The following is a 24,251-nucleotide window of genomic DNA, read 5'->3' as shown; positions in this document are numbered from 1 at the left end:
TTGTAGAAAAAAAAATGCCTTTAAAAGCCTCTGGCAATCCCAGCTGAGTTGCCTGATAGTCAGAGGCTTCTAAAAGCATTTTTTTCTGCAACCTCTTAAGGTTGTAGAAAAAATGCTTTTAAAAGTTAAAAAAAAAAAAGTTGGCCACGCCCACCCAGTCACATTACCCCACCACCACCAAGCCATGCCCACAGAACCGGTAGTAACAAATTTTACATTTCACCACTGGTTCAGAGTATATACAAGATATGCAATGAGGAATAAATTACCAAGAGAAGTACATGTAAGATTTACAAAGAAGGCGGTGAAAGGAGAGATATTACAAGCAGCAAGAATTACACCATTGAAATATAAAAGTAAAAAACTTGTGGTTTTACGACAAATATCTAGAAGAGTTAGGGATCTGAGGAGAGAATATCAATTTTTAACAAAATTCTTAATATTCAAAGGAGTGAGTTTCAGATGGTTAATAACTGAAGGAATCATTGTGACATGGCAAGAACAAAGACATAGACTTGATTATATTGAAAAAGCAAAGCTGTTTTATCAACAATTTTGTGGACTGTTAGAGGAAGATCAGGATGCAGTAGGCAAGACAAAACAGAGAGATGAGGAGAAAGATAAAGAGGAAAAAACAAAAGAAGAAAGAGTGTTAAGAGAGGGGGCAAGATCTAAAGACCCAATGGAACAAAGAGAGACAAGGGCGATGAAGTCAAAAACTAGTAACAAGTAAATCATGGAAGAAGAAATAAGAGCAATATCACTGAATGTAAATGGACTAAATGTGGCGATAAAAAGGAATAGAACCTTAAGTAAATTGAATAGTTTGTGTTACGTTGGGTGAATGAGGACGCAGCAAGCCAGGCAGTGAGTGACAACAGCTCTTTATTGTAGGGTGAGAACCCAGCGACTGACCTAGGGAAACAGCTCCCTTTATATACCTTGCAGCTGTGGTGGTTAGCCAATCAGCTGATGGTCAGTTAGTTCAAACTTCCCGCCAAGAAAACCTATTTATATAACAGTTTGAAAATGGATATTATATGTTTACAAGAAGTACATATTAGAAGACAACATATGAAATTGTTACAATATCCAAAACTAGGAGTTTTATTTACATCATTGATACCACAGAGTAAAAGAGGTGTGGTACTGTATATCAAAGAAAAATTAGAACCAAAACTATGTTTTGAAGATGATGAAGGTAGGATTTTGATGGTGGAAATAAAAATTAGTTCAAAACAAATATTACTCATTGCAGTATATGCACCAAATGAAAAGCAAGAAGAATTTTATCGAAGATTACACAAAAAGATATTAGAATTGGATTATGAATATGTATGTATAATGGGTGATTTTAATGCCATAGTAGATGTGGACTTGGACTATAAAACAACAAAGATTAATAAAAAGTCTAGAAGAATACTGCCGAGATCTTTTTTTACAATGATGGAAGAATTGTGTATTCAAGATGTATGGAGACAAAAGCACTTGAAAGAAAAGCAATACAGTTTTTATTCAAATAGACACTTATCATGGTCGAGGTTAGATATGATATGGATGTCAACAGAGTTTATGGATAGTATAAAAGAAGTAAATATTGATTCAAACATTTGGGCGGACCATAATCCAATGATAATAACATGGAAAGGTCAAAAGAAAAGGACAAGATGGACTTTAAATGCAACAATATTAAATGAAAAAGAATTTCAACAGTTTATGGAACAAGAATTAGAGTTTTTCTTTAAAATAAATAAAAAAGAGGACATATCACTTCAGACAGTATGGGATACTATGAAAGCTTATATTAGAGGTCTGGCAATAACATATTTGGGGGAAAAGAATAAAAAGAAAAGACAAAAACAGATAAGATTGGAAGAGGAGTATAAGAAACTAGAAAAAGTTTTCCAAAAAGATGCACAAAATAAAAAAATTAAGAAGTTGATGGAAGTGAAAAAACATGAAATAAATATAAATGAACAGGAACAATTAGCAAATGAAAATGCAAATAAATCAGGAAGGTGGTTAGCATATTAATTGAAAAACGAAAAGGAGAAAAGATGATAAAATACTTACAAGATGAAGAGGGGAAAATATGTTATAGAAACGAGGAAAAGAAGAGGATAATTCAAAAATACTATAAAAAACTCTACTCTCAAGAAAAAATTTCAGAGGAAGAGATATCAAAATATTTGGAAAAGTCAGATTTACCGAAAACAACAGATCAATATAAAGGAATGTTAGAAGAGAGAATAACAATGATGGAATTAACAGAAGCAATAAAAAGACAAAAAAATGGGAAAGCACCTGGACCGGATGGCCTACCAGCAGAATTATACAAAACGTTACAAGAAGTGATGAGCAATGTAATGCTGGAATTATTTAATGAACTTTTAATGAAGGCAAAAATGCCAGATTCATGGCCTATGTGACACTTATTCCCAAAGAAGATACAGATCTACAACTAATAAAAAACTATAGACCCATTTCATTATTAAATGTGGACTACAAGATTTTTGCCTCAATAATGGCAAACAGATTTAAAAAATCGTTAAATGAACTTATTCATACAGATCAAAATGGATTCCTACCTAAAAGGCAAATTAGAGACAATATGATACTTTGGATACTTTGGAGTATTACGAGACACATTCAGAAAGACAAATGGCGATGATGTTTTTAGATGCTCAAAAAGCTTTTGACAATGTGAATTGGCAATTTATGATAGGACAACTGCAGAGAATGGACTTTGGGGAGAAATTTATAAACACAGTTAAAACAATTTACGACAATCAATCTGCTAAGATAATGATGAACAGAGAAATGACAGAGAACGTTGGAATTATGAAGGGGACTAGACAAGGATGTCCCCATCACCATTATTGTTTATTTTGACTCTAGAAGTATTGAATAGAAACATTAGGCAGATAAAGAGATAAAGGGAATGAAAATTTAAAAAGAGGAATATAAACTGCAAGCATTTGCGGATGATTTAGTATTTATCTTGGAGGAACCACAAGTTACAGGACCAAAATTATTAGCTCAAATAGAGAACTATGGAAAAGTGTCTGGACTGAAAATAAATAAAGAAGAAACAAAAATTTTGGTGAAAAATATTACAGAAAAACAAAAAAGAGAGATAGAAGAGACATTAGGTATACAAGTGGTGAAAAAAATTAAATACGTAGGAATATATTTGACTTCAAGGTGTGCAACGATTAAAGAACACAATTATTATAGACTTAAAGAACAAATTGAGAAAGACTTGGAGAAATGGAAGAATCTTCAATTGTCACTTATGGGAAGGATAGCAATTATAAAGATGAATATATTACCAAGATTATTATTTCTTTTTTTGTTTGTTTGTTTGTTTGTAAATATATTTTTTTTCAAACATAAACATAAAATATAACTTTCAAGAACAGAGTCTCGATCCGGTCATAGATGGTTACCACGCTTACATTCCTTTAACAAGCTCCATTCAATTTCCCATTACATCTTTTATGGATAGAAATTCAAAACATAAAAAAACAGATTTTAACATAAAGTCTAGCATCTTCACCTAAACAAATCCATTATATCAATACAATTTTAATTTCAAACTAACTTTCGCTCATTTTTATATCTATATATCAATCCTGATTTTATCTTGTTCTTCTTCACCTTGTATCTTTTACCATCAGTGTCAAAATAATTTTTAACAATATTCTAACCTCTTATTCTAATTATTTACCTTACAATTTTATCACCACAAATCTTAATTTCAAATTCAATACAACTCCATTTTTATTACACTTTATAAAACAAAATTCTATCTAGTTCTTAATCTCTTGACCCTTTTCCTCGAATCTTAGTATCTTAAACACACTTAAAAACACTTATCTATTACAGTTTTCATGTTACACAGGTTTATCACAAAAACATGTTTTATTTAAACTAATTTCCAGCATATTTTCTTTCATACCTCCCTCTATTGTTTGGCTGTTTTCCAGCATATTATGTTTGGCTGATTCCCAGCATAGTCTCCTCCAGAGCACCAACTATTTTTGGCTAATTTCCAGTATAGTCTCCTCCGAGCCTACCACCATTATTGTCTAATTTCCAGCATATTTTCCAGCATAATCTCCTCCAACTCTCCTCCTATTTGTTTGGCTGATTTCCAGCATTTTATTGGCTGATTTCCAGCATATTATGTTTGGCTGTTTTCCAGCATAGTCCCCTCCAGGGCTCCCACTCTTGTTTGGCTGATTTCCAGCATAGTCTCCTCCAACTCTCCTGTAAGTGTTTGTCTGATTTCCAGCATTTTAACTAGTTTCCAACGTATTTCCTCCGAGTCTCAAACTCTTATCTAGTTGGTATCCATCCCTCTTATTTTAATTTTCTCTTACAATATAGTTTATTTTATTTATTTATTTATTTATTTATTTATTATTTAGATTTGTATACCGCCCTTCTCCCGAAGGACTCAGGGCGGTGCACAGCCAAATTAAAATACATACAATACAAAATTTAAAATAATTTAAAACAGAATTAAATCCAATTGGCTTCCCGAAATATTTAAAACCCATTACCCTTAAAATAACCCTTTTAAAATTTTAAGCCAGCCCAGCTTGCTGGAATAGGAAGGTCTTCAAAGCTCGACGGAAGGTCCGGAGATCCGGGATTAGTCGTATTCCTGGGGGTAGCTCGTTCCAGAGTTATCTATTTTGTGTCAGTTTCCCAACATGCTCTTTCAAATTAATTCTCAATATATAATCACAATAATCATCATTTCCAGCATATATTAAATTAAATCACAGTTTGTTGCTAAAATCTGTGTATCTTATAGTTTGTTCAATAAAACCTTATTCAAGCATAATCATCAATCTAGCATTTGTTTGCATATTAAAATTAAAACATATTATATCAAACAGTAAATTTTCTTAAAGTTGTCTCACATTAAAATATACTCTTCTTTATTGTTTTTAACCACCTATATATCATCCTCTATTTTAGTTGCCATCTCTTATTTTCTATTTTTATTACTCCAAAAACCCTCCTGTTTTTATCCAAAAATCATATATAACCTTTAGGCTTTTAAACTTTACATTTCAATTTAATTACATTTAAATTTATCTACTTTATTTCTTCCTTTTCCTATCTGTCCTTAAATGTTCCATTTCAAAGTTCATCTGTTCAAATTAAAAAAATTTGTATGTCCCTTTAATGCTTTATAATGTCTGTTCCATGTGTGATGCATCAACTTCCTGTCTTTTTTTTTTATTTACACTTTATTGATTTTTTTTTATACAGATAAAATATAATAACAATTTCTATTTGACATCGGATTCGCAGTGTTTGTACATATATACATGAAAAAAATATCTGGTGTTATTTATACTATGTATTTCTAATTGATTTCTACACCTTTTACTCCTTCCTTGATTCTATCATTTATCCATTCGTACCATCTTCCCCACACAGTATCATAATCTGAATTTTCATCATTATTTATTTCGTGCGTTAATTTACTTATCTCTGCACACTCTAAAATTTTACTAATTATAAGGTCGTCTGGTGGTAGATCTTTCTTTTTCCAGTATTGGGCATACGCCAGTCTGGCAGCTGTAGTTATGTGTATTAGAAGGTGGACCTTTTCCTTTCCATGTCCTTTCTTTGCCATTCCCAGGAGAAATATTTCTGGATTCAAATCGATTTCTTCTTTAATTATGTCTTTCAACCATCTCCGAATTTTACTCCAGTATCTTTTTGCTTCGGGGCATGTCCACCACATATGAAAACTTCCTGTCTTTTATTCCTACGCCACACCTAATTTTTTTTGCTAAGCTTGTTAATTTCCATTGTCAAATGTCCAAAATATTCCTTCTTCTTAAAATCATCCAGGACAGAATAGAGATCTCCAAATTCCATATATCTAATGTTAATTTCAAAGTAATCCAAAGTAAAAAGCCATTTAAAAAGTTTATTTTCCAAACGGAAAGGGAAAGGGAAATCTTTTCAATCCACTCTCCTGCTTAGTCACCACAGACTCCATGGCAATTATGTAGCCATCCGTCTGTCTTTCTTCATTAGCTTCGTTAACTTTCAAAGGTGTAAACTCCCAAAGATACATTTCTCCAATCCACTCCAAATAAGAAAAAAAAAAGTCACTTTTCTAAATTGTTAAAAGCCAATTCTTCCAAATTTACTAAAACAAAGTCTGTCTTGGGTCTTTATTTCCATTTTTTTCCCCTTTTTGATTTTCAGCCCCACAGATCTGTAGCCGCTATTTAAAGTTGGGGTCTTATTTTTTTTCCAAAAAAACCAAATAATCCTGTTGTTTTGCCTGGGTTGGTGTCACTCACCCGGCTTCGAGATACTTGCTCTTTCTTCTTCTTCTCTCCTGCACGATCTTGTGTCCCGGTCTGCCGCGGCTTTGTGGCAGCCGCCATGGCTGCCTACCCCCACCACCAACTTCGAGGATTCCCTCTGGCCTCCGAGGAACTTGCCTGTTCCTCTTGGCACACCGAGGCACTCCTCTTCGCCCCCCATCCCTGCAAGATGAGGGACGGTCCGAAGACCGATCAGACGGTGGTTTGTCAGTCGGGGTTTTCGCGGGCTCGTTAGATCCCGCTATTTCCCTGACTGTGGCGCCGCAGATCCAGACCGGAAGTCCATTATTATTTCTATTTCAGACAATACCAATAAAAATTGAAAAGACATATTTTCAATATCTAAATAAGATAACAAGGAAATTTATATGGCAAGCCAAAAAAGCAAGAATAAGTTTAAAAATGCTTCAGGATACGAGACTACGAGGAGGATTCAGACTCCCAAATTGGGAATTATATTATCAAGCAGCAGCACTGACATGGTTGAAAGAATGGATTGAATTAAGGAATATAAGACTATTAACATTGGAAGGACATGATTTACAATTAGGTTGGCATGCTTTTTTATGGTATGGTAGAAGTGAGATACACACGTACTTTCAAAGACATTATATAAGAAATGCATTATTATTGGTATGGGAAAAAGTTAGAGATAAATATGTGAAAATACCAATATGGTTATCAACAATGGAAGCGTTAATTCACCCAAACGTTTTTAATCTTGGAAATATTGTTAGATATAAAGATTTATTAACAGATAAGGCGGAGTTGAAAGGGAAACATGAACTGGAAGAACAGGGAATTGAAATGGATTGGTATATGTATGTGCAGATACAAACAAGATATGAAAAAGATGTTAAACTACAAGGTTTTTATTTAGAGAAGACTGAGCTTGATAAGATACTCACGGGAACAGAGAATAAACTAATTAAAAAATGTTACAACTTTTTACTAAATATAGAACTAGAGGAAGAACAAGTTAAAGAAACAATGATAGCCTGGGCAAAAAACTTTGGATATTCAATTGAATTGGATAAATGGCAACAATTATGGGAAAGAAATTATAAATTAACAATGTCCACTGCATATAAGGAAAATTTATATAAAATGTTTTATAGATGGCATATATCCCCTGAGAAACTGACAAAAATGTTTAAAGATAAATCAGCTAAATGTTGCAAATGTCACCAGTTACCAGGTTCATATTACCACATGTGGTGGACATGTCCTGAAGCGAAAAACTATTGGAATAAAATTAAGTTATGGATGGAGGAAATGCTACAACAATGTATAGATTTAAAACCAGAGCTATTCCTGGTTTTAAATGGATCACTTCACTCGGCTAGCGTCTAGTTAGGGCTGAAAAAAAGCTTCTAAAGAACAGCTGAGAGTCGGGGCAAAGCATGGAGATCGCTTCACTCGCTAGCGCCTCGTTAAAGCACAGCGGAGAGTTGAGGGAGCAGGCAAAGCTGGGAAGATCGCTCGCTAGTGCCTCGTTAGGGCTGAAAAAAAGCTTCGAAAAAGCTACATTTGGAGTATAAGACGCACCCAAATTTTCAGCCTCTTTTAGGGGGGAAAAAGGTGCGTCTTATACTCTGAAAAATACGGTATGCTAGCCTAAAGAAAACGGTACTTCTCTACCAGCACCTAAATATGAGAAGGATACAAGGAAGAGCTGAAATTATGTTTTTCTCCTACCAATGAAAAATCATGATGTGCTCAAGAATGGTAACAAGAGTAAAGCTGACATAGAAGATTAATATAAAACCATTAAAGCCATAACTCAGCCATGGCTATGCAAAGAAGACTGATGTGTTGTGGCTCCGTTACCTGAGCCTATGTCATCGGCAGGAGAGGACTCTGAGAGTGAAGGAGAGGAGTTGGCAAGGCCTCCCTCTCCAGGACCCTCCTCTCTGGCAATGCCTTCGGTGTCCGCCGAAGGGCAAGAGATAGGGCCGGGGCCAAGCACGTCCATGCAGCCACAGGTGGACAGTGATGAGGGAAATGAGTCTTGGCTGGATCCTCGGCAGCGTCGCAGAGATAAGCGCGCGCAACAGAAGAAAAGGCGTGGCAGAGATTAAGCTGAGTCACTGGACCACACCCCACAGGGTATAAAAGGGGGTGAGGTGGCCATTCAGACTCTGTGACGGACAAAACTAACTACTATCGAGTCACATTGCATCTTTGGAAACAACATTATTGGCCTTGGATTTATTTTACGAACTGGACAATTCTTGACTGTGTGTATTTTGTTTTATGAGTAAAGTTCTTGGCAAGCAGCTACTGGGTTGCTGCCAAGCTTCTTATCGGAAGAATTGGTTGTCTGCCAGTTTATTTAACCCCTGGCTGTCTGTTTGTGTGCGTGTGTGAGACGGGGACAGAACATGATGATTGATAAAACAGTTTTGTTTTTGTTGTAATTGGCTAGGTTAATACCTTTCTCTAGGAGCCCAAAGTGCTACATATGGCATTCTCCACATTTTTTCTTTTTACGACCCTGTAATCCCTTTTATCGGGGTGGAGTTGGGGCAACTGAATGGAGCTGAGCATTTACTGGTTGGCTGCCCTTCCTGACGCCTACACAGCAGATATTTTCTCTTTGCGCCTTGATAGAGAAACATCTGTCACTGCCTAGGATTGAACTCTCAGCCTCCCGAGTGTGAGGCGAGTGTCTTCACCTCTAGGCCAACATGCTTCTCTATGGCATTCTCCACAATAAACCTGTGAAATAGATGGGCTGCGAGATAATGACTGGCCCAAAGTCACCCATGAGCTTCCATGGTTGAAGGCAGACTTGAACCTGGGTCCCCTAGTTCTAGTCCATCCTATTAAACACTACACCACACTGGCTGTTACTAACTTGAACAGAGTGCCTGTTTGGGTGAAGGTAACCAGCACAGGATTAACAGAAAGTACTAGCCAATGTTCATCAGCTTCCCAGGTAAACCTTAATATGGCAGGGATATGCAACTTTTCCCTGGGATTAAGGCTGTCCTTCACCTTTGAGATGCATGCTGAGCCACTTTCAAAACTAAACTGAAGGTAATTTCCTTTTAATTACAATTAAATATAATTTATACAATTCTTATCTAGCCATGTATGTAATTATGTAAATAATTATCTCATTAAGAATTACAATGTAGTTAACAACTTTGGGAAGTTTATGAGGGGCACACCCAAGACCAAAAGTTCAAATAATTAACTTCTGCTTTAAGGCATAGAAAGCAGGAAGCAGGTTTGCTCTCATTGCAGTAATGGAAAGCTACAGGTATCACCAGAAATCTCATTTTCCTATTGTGGTTCAGCTTTAGGTATGATCAGGGTGTGGTATCTAATGCTTAAAGCAATTAAACAGCAACTGTGTCACTTCTGCCTTACAGTAAGCCATAACTCACTAAAATAAATTTTATAACTACTTATTTTCAAAAACATAATTCCATTTTCTGGCACCTAATGAGATTCATGAGGAAAGGAAAAGAAAATTACTTACACTTTCTTATCACCTTAATGCAACTGTCTTACATACCAACTTTTTAAATATTTGGATAATTCCCTGGAAAAGGGTATTCTCTACAATAGGTTAAATAAAGGTTCCAGATATTCCCTATCCAATTGTTGCCTCCTCCTCCTTCTCCCCCCTTTACACTGTCAAAATAAAGCCACCTTCTTGGCTTTGTCGTTGGCCACTTGCCTACTGAGTTGAAATGTTTCATATATTTTATACATACCAATATTGGTTTTCCCAGAATAAGAAGGAATGGTAAACAGGTTGCTAAAGTCTTGACTAGTTTTATCTTGGGAAACCATCCTATGATAAAAAGAGAATTTTATTAAGCAGTTTCCTTTGCTTACAAAAGCAGCATTTTGTTTGATTTTCTGCAGTAGTGTGATACAAAGAATATGGTAATACATAGATTAATCCACCCCTTCATGAATTACTGCCATGTCGTGGTGAAGGGGCTTGCGTAGCTCAATGAAGCTATGAGCTATGCCGTGCAGGGTCACCCAAGACAGACAGGTCATAGCAGAGAGTTCTGACAAAACGTGATCCACTGGAGAAGGAAATGGCCACCCACTCCAGTATACTGTATTTGCCATGAAAACCCCATGGACAGTACTAAAAGGAAAAAAGCGACTGGGCCAAAGCCGAAAGGACGCTCAGCTATGGATGCATCTGGTGGTGAAAGGAAAGTCCGATGCTGTAAAGATCTATACTCCATAGGAACCTGGAATGTAAGAACCATGAGTCAAGGCAAGCTGGACGGGGTCAAACAAGAGATGACAAGACTGAACATCGACATCTTAGGAATCAGCTAACTAAAATGGACAGGAATGGGTGAATTTAATTCAGATGACCATCAGGTATACTACTGCGGGCAAGAATCCCTCAGAAGAAATGGAGTAGCCTCAATAGTCAATAAAAGAGTAGGAAAAGCTTTACTGGGATACAATCCACAAAATGACAGAATGATCTCAGTTCGAATCCAAGGCAAACCATTCAACATCACAGTAATCCAGGTCTATGCCCCAACTACTGATGCTGAAGAAGATGAAGTTGATTGGTTCTATGAAGCCCTAGAACACCTTCTAGAATTAACACCAAAAAATGATGTCCTTATCATCATGGGGGATTGGAATGCTAAAGTAGGAAGCCAAAAGAGAACCAGAATAATAGGCAAGTTTGGACTTGGAGTACAAAATGAAGCAGGGCACAGGCTGGTAGAATTCTGTCAAGATAATACGATGGTCATAGCAAACACTCTTTTCCAACAACCCAAGAGACGACTCTACACATGGACGTCATCAGACGGTCAACACAGAAATCAGATTGACTATGTGCTCTGCAGCCAAAGATGGAGAAGCTCTATACAGTCAGTAAAAACAAGACCAGGAGCCGACTGTGGCTCAGATCATGAGCTTCTCGTGGCAAAATTTAGGCTTAAATTGAAGAAAGTAGGGAAAAGCACTAGGCCATTCTGGTATGAACTAAATCATATCCCTGATGAATATACAGTAGAGGTGACAAATAGATTTAAGGAATTAGATCTGATAGACAGAGTGCCTGAAGAACTATGGACGGAGGTTCGCAACATTGTACAAGAGGTAGCAACTAAAACCATCCCCAAGAAAAATAAAGGCAAGAAAGCAAAATGGCTGTCTGAGGAAGCTTTGCAAATAGCTGAGGAAAGAAGGGAAGCGAAAGGCAAGGGAGAAAGAGAAAGATACACCCAGTTGAATGCAGAATTCCAGAGAATAGCTAGAAGAGATAAGAATGCATTCTTAAATGAACAGTGCAAAGAAATAGAAGGAAACAATAGAATAGGGAGGACCAGAGAGCTCTTCAAGAAAATTGGAGATATGAAGGGAACGCTTCATGAAAAGATGGGCATGATAAAGGACCAAAATGGCAGGGACTTAACAGAGGCAGAAGAGATTAAGAAGAAGTAGCAAAATTACACAGAAGAACTATACAAGAATGAGCCTAACATCCCTGATAACCACGATGGGGTGGTCACTGACCTCGAGCCAGACATCCTAGAATGTGAAGTCAAATGGGCCTTAGGAAATCTGAGCAACAACAAAGCTAGTGGAGGAGACAATATTCCAGCTGAGCTATTCAAAATCTTAAAAGATGATGCAGTAAAAGTGCTACACTCAATTTGCCAGCAATTTTGGAAAACTCAACAGTGGCCACAGGATTGGAAAAGGTCAGTTTGCATTCCAATTCCAAAGAAAGGCAATGCCAAAGAATGTTCAAACTATCGCACCATTGCACTCATTTCACATGCTAGTAAGGTTATGCTTAAAATCCTACAAGCTAGGCTCAAGCAGTATGTGGATCGAGAACTACCAGAAGTACAGGCAGGATTTCGAAGAGGCAGAGGAACTAGAGATCAAATTGCCAACATACACTGGATCATGGAGAAAGCTAGGGAGTTCCAGAAAAGCATCCACTTCTGCTTCATTGACTATGCTAAAGCCTTTGACTGTGTGGATCACAACAAATTGTGGCAAGTTCTTAAAGAGATGGGAGTACCAGACCATCTTATTTGTCTCTTGAGAAACCTATATGTGGGTCAAGAAGCAACAGTGAGAACTGGACACGGAACCACTGATTGGTTCAAAATTGGGAAAGGAGTCCGGCAAGGCTGTATACTGTCGCCCTGCCTATTTAACTTATATGCAGAGCACATCATGAGAAAAGCGGGGCTAGATGAATCAGAAGTTGGAATTAAGATTGCCGGGAGAAATATCAACAAGCTCAGATGTTAAGTTGGGTGAATGAGGACGCAGCAAGCCAGGCAGTGAGTGACAACAGCTCTTTATTGTAGGGTGAGAACCCAGCAACTGACCAGGGGAAACAGCTCCCTTTATATACCTTGTAGCTGTGGTGGTCAGCCAATCAGCTGACGGTCAGTTAATTCAAACTGCCCGCCCAAAATCTACATACATAACATCAGATATGCAGATGATACCACTCTAATTGCAGAAAGTGAAGAGGAACTAAAGAGCCTCTTGATGCGGGAGAGTGCAAAACTTGGCTTGAAACTCAACATTAAGAAAACTAAGATCATGGCATTTGGCCCTCTCAATTCCTGGCAAATAGATGAGGAAGAAATGGAGGTAGTGACAGATTTTATTTTCCTGGGCTCCAAGATCACCGCAGATGGGGATTGCAGCCAAGAAATTAAAAGACACTTGCTCCTGGGGAGGAAAGCTATGGCAAATCTAGACAGCATACTAAAAAGCAGAGACACCACCCTGCCAACAAAAGTGCATATAGTCAAGCCGATGGTTTTCCTAGTTGCAATGTATGGCTGTGAAAGCTGGACCATAAGAAAGGCTGAGCGCCAAAGAATTGAGGCCTTTGAACTATGGTGCTGGAGAAGACTCCTGCAAGTCCCTTGGACTGCAAAGCGATCAAATCGGTCAGTCCTAGAGGAGATCAACCCTGACTACTCTTTAGAAGGCCAGATCCTGAAGATGAAACTCAAATATTTTGGCCACCTAATGAGAAGGAAGGACTCACTGGAGAAGAGCCTTGGTAGTACAGTGGTCTAAGGCACCCTGTTATTAAGCTGGTTATTAAGACCAGCTGCCTGCAATTACTGCAGGTTCAAATCTCGCCAAGGCTCAAGGTTAACTCAGCCTTCCATCCTTTCTAAGGTAGGTAAATTGAGGACCCAGTTGTGGGGGCAATAAGCTGACTTTGTATAAATATACAAAAGGATGAAGGCTATTGCTGAGCACATTGTAAGCCGCCCTGAGTCTCCCGAGAATGGCAGCATATAAATCAAATTAAAAAAAAAAAAAAAAAAGAAGAGCCTAATGCTGGGAACGATTGAGGGCAAAAGAAGAAGGGGACAGCAGAGAATGAGGTGGCTGGATGGAGTCACTGAAGCAGTAGGCATGAGCTTAAATGGACTCCAGAGGATGGTAGAGGACAGGAAGGCCTGGAGGAACGTTGTCTATGGGGTCGCGATGGGTCGGACATGACTTCGCAACTAACAACAACAAAGATTAATCCATACAGGTGCTCTACACAACATATATAATAATAATAATACATAAAGCAAAAAATGAGTGACCAAATGTGAAAGTTATTTTTCATTATTATGTATTATCACATTTCATTAGACAAAAATGCACATACTCCAAAAGTAACAATATATATTTGTTTAAAAAGGTAAACATTCAGCAACTGTTGACACTTAATATCCATAATATGCCCATGAACATACCTCACCCTACAGACCTGCAACAATTTGCATTTTGTTAATTCTCATACTACTAGAGACTAAATAATATACTATCCCACTTACTCTGGAGAAGGCTTTGATTTGATTGGAGAGAAATCATATTCAACCTTTTCAAGACTATCTGAGGGCACAAATTCATCTTCTCCGTAATTGATGTTTGGAGATGCTTTTACTTTCACTTCATCAACATCATTATTATTGTTGGTATCTTCAGCAGCAGCAGCAGCATCTTCTTCTTCTGAGAAATCAAATGTGTATTTGGGCCTTTCAGCTGCAAAGACAGACACAACCAGAATTTTTTTTATGTTAAACTTTATACTTTGTATTTCACACTATGAATATTTTGAGGAATTCTGTGAAAACGATAGCATTGCAACATATCTTTTGTAGCATATCAGCATCTTGGGACAGTAAACACTGAATAACTAAATCAACACTGTGATACAAACTTAAACAGGCCACGTTTCTACAAATTTGAATGCATAATTTGTTTACACATTCAAAAGACAAAAACAGTGAATATGGCAATTACAGAAGGTTAGATACCTTTTAGATAGTAGGTTAGATACCTACCCCTTCATGGATCACTGCCTTATCGTGGCGAAGGGGCTTGCATAGCTCAATGAAGCTATGAGCTATACCATGCAGGGCCACCCAAGACAGACAGGTCATAGCAGAGAGCTCTGACAAAACGCGATCCACTGGAGAAGGAAATGGCAACCCACTCCAGTATATTTGCCATGAAAACCCCAAGGACAGTACCAAAAGGAAAAAAAATATGACGCTGGAAGATGAGCCACTCAGGTCGGAAAGTGTCCAATATGCTACTGGGGAAGAGCAGAGGGCTAGTACTAGTAGCGCCAGAAAGAGTGAAGCAACTGGGCCAAAGCCAAAAGGATGCTCAGCTGTGAATGCATCTGGTGGTGAAAGGAAAGTCCGATGCTGTAAAGATCTATACTCCATAGGAACCTGGAATGTAAGAACCATGAGTCAAGGCAAGCTGGACGGGGTCAAACAAGAGATGACAAGACTGAACATCGACATCTTAGGGATCAGCTAACTAAAATGGACAGGAATGGGTGAATTTAATTCAGATGACCATCAGGTATACTACTGCGGGCAAGAATCCCTCAGAAGAAATGGAGTAGCCTTAATAGTCAATAAAAGAGTAGGAAAAGCTTTACTGGGATACAATCCACAAAATGACAGAATGATCTCAGTTCGAATCCAAGGCAAACCATTCAACAAGAGCCTTGGTAGTACAGTGGTTTAATGCACCCTGTTATTAACACAGCTGCCTGCAATTTCTGCAGGTTCGAATCTTACCAGGCTCAAGGTTGACTCAGCCTTCCATCCTTTCTAAGGTAGGTTAAATGAGGACCCAGTTTGTGGGGGCAATAAGCTGACTTTGTATAAATATACAAAAGTATGAACGCTATTGCTTAACGCATTGTAAGCCGCCCTGAGTCTCCGGAGAAGGGCGGCATATAAATCAAATTAAAAAAAAAAAAAACATCACAGTAATCCAGGTCTATGCCCCAACCACTGATGCTGAAGAGGATGAAGTTGACTGGTTCTATGAAGCCCTACAACACCTTCTAGAATTAACACCAAAAAATGATGTCCTTATTGTTAGGAAATGGCTATTGCCTAACTGGTTGGGTTGGCAATATATATAAACCATCAATGCATGTTTGCAGTCAAAATGTAATGTATAGCTTTAAGACTGTAATGCTGTATTGCATCATACTGTATTCTGATTGGCTAGCTCTGTAGCCAATGTACTTAAGAGGAAGCTTGAATCATGGCTTATTGTTCTTATTACATTATTATTGTTACCTCTGTCCCTCCAAATTTAACAATCTAGTATTTTTTAATAATATCCATTCTTTAATCCACATTAAGATAGCTGCTTGATAATAAAGTTCAAAGTTAGGTAAACCAAAACCACCCCTCATTTTAGCATCTTGTAACAACTTAATTTTTATTCTTGCCTTTTTCCCTTGCCAAATATATTTCAATATCATTTTATTCAAATCTGTAAAAAAATCCTTGTCCAACTTTATCAGAATCGTCTGAAATAAATACAAAATTCTAGGCAAACTATCTTAATAGTTGCAATTCTCCCAATTAAAGATAGTTGCAAATTTCCCCATTTTTCCAAATCTTGTCCTATCTGTCGCTTAACCTTATTGTAATTATTTTCCTTAAGAGAACTACACCTTGCTGTCAATTGTATCCCCAAATATTTTACCTTATTCATGACCTGCATATTTGAAATCTCCATCAATTCTTCTTTTTGCTTTTTCAACATATTTTTAGTCATTATCTTTGTCTTCTCTTTATTAATTTTCAGACCAGCTACTTCCCCAAACTCTCCAATGCTTTCTAATAATTTATTTATTGACATTAATGGTTCTTCAATAATAAAGACCAGGAGGACTTCCGGTGGCTCCGCGTTCCCCGAATGGACACTCCTTTAGGAGCTCCAGCCCCACGATTCCGTTTGCCGCTAGAACAGCGAAAATCAGCTGTTCTAGCGGCTCGAAACTCTCCCCCAGGGAAAAAGGGGGAGAGAAGAGCAGAAGGGTCTGGGTAGAGCTCCCCTAGACCCCCAGGCTTTTTTTTTAAGCCTGGGGTTTGCAGGGTGAGAGCTCCCTGAAAGCCCTTCAGTGCTCCGGATCCTGGACGATTCTGCTTTAAGCAGAACAAGGGGTCCCAACCACACCAGCAGCACAATTTTAAGGATTATGAGAAAATTCGAACCTGGATGCTGGCAGAGCAAATCAGGAGAACAAAACATGCAAGAATTAAACTTTAACTCCGTTTAAAAGAAAAAGGAAAAAAGATGGCGCTTAAGGGCGTTTAAAACGAAACTTACAAGTGAAAGTGATCATTAAAGCTGCAACATTGTAAAAGCTACCGGATTATGTGGCAAGAAAAAGATTTAAAGTGCTAGTGGATTGAAAAAGACTATGGTATTGACCTTAACTACTTTATACCTCTAAATTGAGTGGAAAATTATTGGATTTATTGACCTGATAGCTGAACAAACTTAAACTGGGAATTGAAATATGGCTGACATCAAGGATGGAGGATCATTACTATATGAGCCAGCAAATTTACAAGTTGTGACTGTAGAGGTTTTACAAGAACTTTTAAATTTCTATACTTCTGCTATACTGGAATCAATTGAAAGGACTTTTCAAAATTATAATCTGGAGAACAAAAATGATTTGCTGGCTGGAAAAGAGGAAGGAAATCAAATTAACTTGTCTTTGGAGCAGGGAAAAGAGTTTGTCAGAGATACAATGGAAGTTACCACATTGAAAACAGAAGTTTTGGCAGAGGCTTCTACGCAGTTAATTGAAAAGCAGCAAATAGACTCTTTCCTGCAGACTGTTAAACTTTATTGCGACAATTCTTGGTTTTACAGACAGAATCAACTTTTAAGAGAGGAAGTGACTGATTATATAAGCAGGAAGAGTCGAAATGGAGGTTTCAAAATGAAGGAGATAACTTTTAGGAGAGAGCGATCTTCAAAGATGCATCAGTCTCAAATCTACATCCAAAAATTTTCGAAAATAAAAGCAGGGGGAGGAGCAATGCTGAAGGAGAAAGTATTATTGAAAATAACTTTACAAAAACTTTCAAAGACACATCAACCTCAAATCCAAATTTTAAAATTTTCGAAAATAAAAGCAGGAGGAGGAGCAATGCTGAAGAAGAAAGAATTATCGAAGAAAAAGGACTGGAAAAAATACAGAAAGAAGGGAAGAATTGAAGATTATTTTTTTGCGGGGGGGGGAGGATTTTGGCTATAGGTTGAGAAGCTTAATTAAATTTGTATTTTTAAAGTTTACTCTAAGATAATAATATAGTGTGTTATTACAATTGGTTTTGGATATAAAAATGATAGCTTTTTAAGAGTTATCGAGGTAAAAATGATAGCTTTTTAAGAGGTATTGAGGTATTAAAATGGCTAATTAAAAATTTGAGGGATATTTTTTTGAAGGGCTTGAAATTTATATTTTGAGAAATGACTTAATGTCTTATTGATGTACTAAGAGATTTTTAAAATGTTTAATATAAGATTATAGTATTTTAAGAAGGTATATGAGATAAAATGTTTAAAGTTTTAAAATGTTTAATTTTATGAAGGATTAAAGAGGATAAATGTCCAATTTAGAACTTTATTAGGGAGTAATGTTGATTGAGGAAGAAGGATTGGAATATCTATAAAAGTCACTTTGATTATTGTTAGGAGCGTAAATTGCTACTAAAAGTAATTTTGTATTGTTATCAATTATTTCCACCATCAAAATTCTACCTTCTGGATCAGTGTATTTCTGCTCTGCCATTAGTACGTTTCTGATATACAAAGCAACTCCTCTTTTTTTACTTTGTGACAATGATAAAAAAGTTTTGCCAAGTTTTGGTTAAATCAATAGTTGTTCATGTTGTTTTTTAATATGCACTTCCTGTAAACAAATTATATCAATTTTTAATTTTTCTAGTTTGTGAAATACTATTCTTCTTTTACTGGCCGAATTGAGTCCATTTACATTTATTGAAATTAATTTCCTTTCTTCCATATTCATACTTTATAAATAAGTTTTGTTGCTCTAGTCGATCTAGCTTCACGTTGTTCCTTGTATTCCATAACTCCGCCAACCGCTCCTTCTGTTGCTTCCAGCATTATCAATTCTTCTTCAGTGGATTTTATTGGAACTAATATTGCTTGAGTTTCAACTTCCATATCTACTTCTTTCTCTTTAAGCACTTCCTCATAGAAAGCTCTCACTTTGTCGATTGTATTTAACCTGTATCTTTGGAATTGCCATGTTAGACCTACTCCTTCTGGGAACAGCCATCTGTAGTTAATCCCTTTTTGCAACAAAACTTTCATCAAAAATTGATATCCTCTTCTTAACTCTCTCACTTTCCTTGGAATTTGTCTCAGAACTGTCACTTCTTTCCCTTTGTATTTCAAAGCCTTGTCACGAACAGCCTGAAGAATTTGTGTCTTAATTGATTTCTTAGTAAATCTTATATGTACTTCTCTTGGAAGCTTATTACGCATTGCGTATCCAGTATAAACTCGATATATTTCATCAATTCCTTCCATCATCCTCTCTTTAGTGACTTCTAATGCCTCAGCTAGAATTGTGTTCATGATCTCGGCTAGATTCTCCCCTTTTTCTTCCTCGACATTTTGGAATCTTAAGTAGAATTCTGCTTTATCCATTTCCCATCCAATTAAGCCAGATGTTCCTTGTTCTACCTCTCCCAATCTGTTCTCAATTTCTTTCATTTTTTCTTCTTTTTGGCCATCTCTTTCCTCCAATTTAACCAATCTTTCTTCATATTTTGACACTGTTTGTTGTATATTGGCCACCTTTTCATCTGTTTGCAATAATTGCTGTTTCATCCTTTGTTGTTGCTGTTCCATCCTTTTTTGTTGCTGTTCCATTCTTTGAAGTGTTTGTAGAATCATTTGTGTCACTGATTCTTTCTCTTTCTCTTGTTGTAACATTGTCTGGATGGAACGTTGGCCTCCAGATGGTGATGAAGATGGTGTAGTCGCTGCAGCTCCCACCGTCGCTACTTTTCTACTCATTTTATTCACTCTTTAGCCAAACTCACTTTCAGGTCAGGAAGGAATTTAGAAGATCCAGCTAGACAAAAGGGGGAGGGAAAAAAGGAAAAAAAAATGGAAAAAGGGAAAAGAGAAAAAAAGGAGAAAAAAAAAAGAAATTCCTCAAGTTCTTCAGGTTCTTCTGAAACCCTAATCCAAAGGGATAAAACAAAAAAATTAGGAAAAGACAAAAATTTAAGATCCTCTTCCAAAAAAAAAAAAAAAAGGAAAGGAAATATTAGGCAATAAATCTTCAGGCTCTTGGGTGCCTTAATCCAATATGAATGCGTGGGGGTCCTGAATCAAAAATAAGAAAAGGCAACGAGGATAAGGAAATTAAAAAAGGAAAAAAGAAAAAAAGAAAGAAAAAAAATTTTAAAAAAAGAAAGGGAAAGGAAAAAATTAAATAGTCCTTCAAGACCTTTTATATCTGGAGAGCCTACAGGGAGTGACTTTTCCTTTTGCCTCTTTCCAGGCCACACGTCTCACTGGGCATATAATAATTACTCAAAAAGAATCAAAGCCTTCCAGTATATTCCCAGGCTTTGTCCATTTAAAAGGAAGAGCACCTGTGTAAACAACATTCAGTAGCTCTTCAATCTTATCAATCCAAACAGATTCTCTGTATTTGTTTTGGCTACAGTATTTCTTTCTTCTGCTACTTAAGTAAGCATAAAAACAAAGTTTCTCTTCCAGTAGGTGGCAGCACTGCACACTCCCCTAACTCTCCTCCCATTCTTTAAAGAGAAAAAAATTCTTTCTTTCTTTTAAAAATTAATCAAAAAGTTGCCTTGTCAAAAATAAGCCAAAACCTCATTCCAAATGTTCCAATCAGACAATCCAACAGTCTAGTGCCAACAACTTTCAAAAGCGTCCCAATACTGTTTTTTCCCCCTTCTTTCAATCCAGTCCGGTTATCCAAAGTGAAAGTAAAAACAATTAAGCAATTTCAAGTCTTTTAAAGCACATACTTGGGTAAAATAAAATTAATCCACCTTAGGCTGTCTTCATTCATTCACCATCACCATCTCATTCCTCAATTAGGGTGTTCTTAGTATTATTAAAAAAAGTGAAAGTCTCTCACTGATCTGTTCACTGTCATTCCGTTCTGTCTTCCTGAAGTTGTCACAGCCTCTGCAGCCTGATGGCTGCCGCTCCGCTACTGGAAAAAAGGCTTTACTGGATCAACCAGGGACGTAGCGATGTCCCTGGGATCCTCAGGACGTGCCCTCCACTGCCACAGTCAAAATGAGACTGTGGGGTCCGATTTGGACCGTCCAGCAGCAGAGTTTTTGGCGGAGTTTCTGGAGCAGCAAAAACCCCGCTCGTCTCACTACGACGCCAACTTCCGCCACCTGTTTTACTGATTGTTTTACTGCTGTACTTGTTCCTGTTTGCAACTCCAAAAAAAGAACTGTTTTATTGCATATGACTACAACAACTGGTAAGAAGACTTTGTTCTTGGAATATCCCTGGATTGACAAATTAACTATCTTTATCTGTGTATGACCTGGATTGTTTATCGGACTTTCCTTTGCTTTTTCCTAAAAGTAAAAGAATATCACAACTCAGTGTGTCTGTATTGACAGTGCTTATTCATAATCACTCTCAACCGTTTTCTCACGTGCACGCCCTTGCTACTCAAGGCTTACTCTGCGCATATTCCTTAACATTGGTTATGGGCCCAGAATACTGAGAGTTGGGGTGAATACACAGTACCATATTCAGACAGCTGTGTTTGTGGTTAATTGTCCAAGTGAAGATGGCACAAGAACAGTCATCCAGCATATCCATGATAACCCAGTTGGATGGAACAAACTATGTTTCCTGGTCTATGAAATGCAGCCTACTTCTGCGTAAGGAAGGGCTATGGGATGTAGTTATTAATCCACCAGTTGTAACTGATTGGAACCCAGTGGACGATGAAGATGCAAAGAAAATAGCTGAATTTTACTGGGATAACGAAAGGGCTCTTTATATCATTGGACTGACACTGAGTGACCAGCAGCTAGTCCATATTCGTGGTGAGGATTCTGCTGCCAGGTGTTGGAACAATTTGAAGAGGATTTATGTTCATGATAGTGTGGGTGCACATGTACATCTTACACGTAAACTGTTTAGAGCTCGTCTTCTGAAAGGTGGAGATATGTTAGCTCATTTGGAGTTTATGAAGAGAACTTTACAAGAGCTACATGAAAAAGAGCTAATTTTCTCAGAACTGCATCAGGTTTATATCATTCTTTCCTCTTTGGATGAAAGTTATGATGATTATGTGTCTTCACTGGAAGTTTTGACCAGAGATGAACTAATATTGACTGGCATAACTGGAAGATTGTTAGAAGAGTCCAGAAGAAGGCAAGAAAGAGACCAACTGAGAGAGAGACAACCACAGGAAGAAAAACTGTCTTCAACTGCCTATACTGTTAGAAAATGTTTTTCTTGTGGGGCTAAGGGTCATATAGCTAGATTCTGTAAAAAGGGTAAAAAAATGAATACTGGTAATCAACAGAGAGTCAAAAAGAATGTTAATCTAGCTATATCCAGTTCCACTACTGTAAACCATGATTTGTGGGTAGTTGACAGTGGAGCATCGCAGTCTATCACTAGAAGTAAAGAGAGGTTTGTAAACATGACTAATAGTAAACAACATGTATCATTAGCCAATGGATGGAAAATGAAAGCATCTGGAGAAGGTATTGCATATTGTTCATGTATAAATGAGCAGTTACCAAAGTTGTATATACCTAAACTAAAATTCAACTTGCTATCTGTAAAAGCATTGATAAAAGTTGGATTTGTAGTAACCTTTAGGGGAGATAAATGTTTGATAGAAAAGGATGGTATAAGTGTTACTGCAAAGTTAGAGAACGATTTGTTTGTTCTGAAAGATGATTCATTACTCATGGCTAATGCTAGCTCAGTTTATGATAACACGAAGCCACATGATGAATGTATTCATTTGCTTCATAGGCGTTTGGGACATATAAACTTTAAGGTGTTAAAAAGAACTGTAGAATTATCTGAGGGGATAAAATTAAAATCTTGTATAAAATACCTCAATTGTAATGCATGTAACCAAGAAAAGAGCAAGGTAACCCCTGCAAACAGAGTCAATGGATTTACAACTAATGAACCATTGGAGGTAGTGTTTGCTGATATCATTGGACCTAAAAAACCTAGTTTAGGTGGAGCCTGTTATATATTAAGCATAATAGATCATTTTTCTCGTTATGGTTTCTGTTACCTAATGAAAACTAAAACAGAAACATTTCAGCATTTGTCAAACTGGCTGAAGTTTGTTGAGAGAAAGCAGAAACATAAGGTGGTTTGCTTGGTAACTGATAATGGTACTGAGTTTACCAATATAAAATTAGAAACTATGTTACGGGAGGCAGGTATCGAACATATGCGTTCTGCCCCTTATATACTGCAACATAATGCTTATATAGAACGCAGAGGACAAACACTGCAGCCTATGGCTCGAACTATGTTATCTGATTCTGGTTTGCGTGAGACACTCTGGAGTGAAACAATAATGTGTGCTAACCATGTTTTGAATAACGTAGTTAATACAACAACTGGTGAATTACCATTCACACGTTGGCATGGTAGAAAACCAGAGCTAAGCTATTTGCATACATTTGGAGCTCCAGCATGGGTTCATATTCCCTTGCAATTGAGGCGAAAGGGGCAACAGAGAGCAAAGAAATTGTTTTTTGTTGGTTATGAATCTAACCACAGGTCATTTAGATTTTGGCCGCCAGGTACCACTAGTGTCTATTATAGTGCTAGTGCTAAGTTCCTGGAGCATGTTGGTTGGAATAAGTTTGAGCAAGAAGGTTACAAAAAAGAGGATAGTATTATTATTGATACACAAATATTCAATGATACCCCTGAGGATGAAATAGCTGATGTAGAACCTATTACTGTAAAGGAAGAAGAAGTTTTAGGGGAGGAAGGAGATGAGGCACCAGCTACGAGTTCAGAGTTACCCAGACGATCAACTCGGGTTAGACATCCACCCGACAGGTATCAAGCTAGTGTGGTATGTCAGGTTAATATAGAGCCTTCTAACTACAATGACATTAAACTATATCCTGCAAAGGATCAAGTAGCTTGGAAGGAAGCTATGGATAAAGAACTTAAATCGTTGACTGAGTTAGATGTGTATGAGAATGTTAAGTTACCACCAGGAGAGCGTTCAATTGGTTGTAAGTGGGTTTATAAACTAAAAACTAGTGTGGATGGAACTGTTACACATAAGGCAAGGTTAGTCGCTCAAGGTTTTTCTCAGTCTAATAAAGACTATGATGAAGTTTTTGCACCTAGTTTAAGAGTGACCACATTGCAAACAGCGTTAGTGTGGGCAGCTAAGAACGACTATAGAATTAATCATATAGATGTCGAAACCGCATATTTACATGCACCTTTACAGCACACTATCTATATGAAAAAGCCACTAGGTTTAAGAACTGATGAGAATAC

At 37.2% G+C, this 24,251-nt stretch overlaps 1 protein-coding gene across 1 annotated transcript in view; it reads right to left on the bottom strand.

The window, feature by feature from the left end:
• Positions 1–24,251, bottom strand: part of TOP2B (DNA topoisomerase II beta) — a 251,965-nt gene that overhangs the window by 85,954 nt on the left and 141,760 nt on the right. Inside the window, exons 30-31 of the mRNA XM_070944595.1 lie at positions 14,192–14,399; positions 10,097–10,176 (exon numbers count right to left, since the gene is read on the bottom strand). Of these exons, the coding sequence (XP_070800696.1) occupies positions 10,097–10,176; positions 14,192–14,399 (288 nt within the window). The remainder of the gene's footprint in view (positions 1–10,096; positions 10,177–14,191; positions 14,400–24,251) is intronic.

Source organism: Pituophis catenifer, unplaced genomic scaffold, assembly GCF_029215685.1.
Source record: "Pituophis catenifer annectens isolate HBS135680 unplaced genomic scaffold, rPitCat1.0.hap2 SCAF_5, whole genome shotgun sequence".
In the NCBI taxonomy this organism is placed as follows: Eukaryota; Metazoa; Chordata; class Lepidosauria; order Squamata; family Colubridae; genus Pituophis; species Pituophis catenifer.
This window is presented reverse-complemented; position numbering and strand designations above follow the sequence as displayed.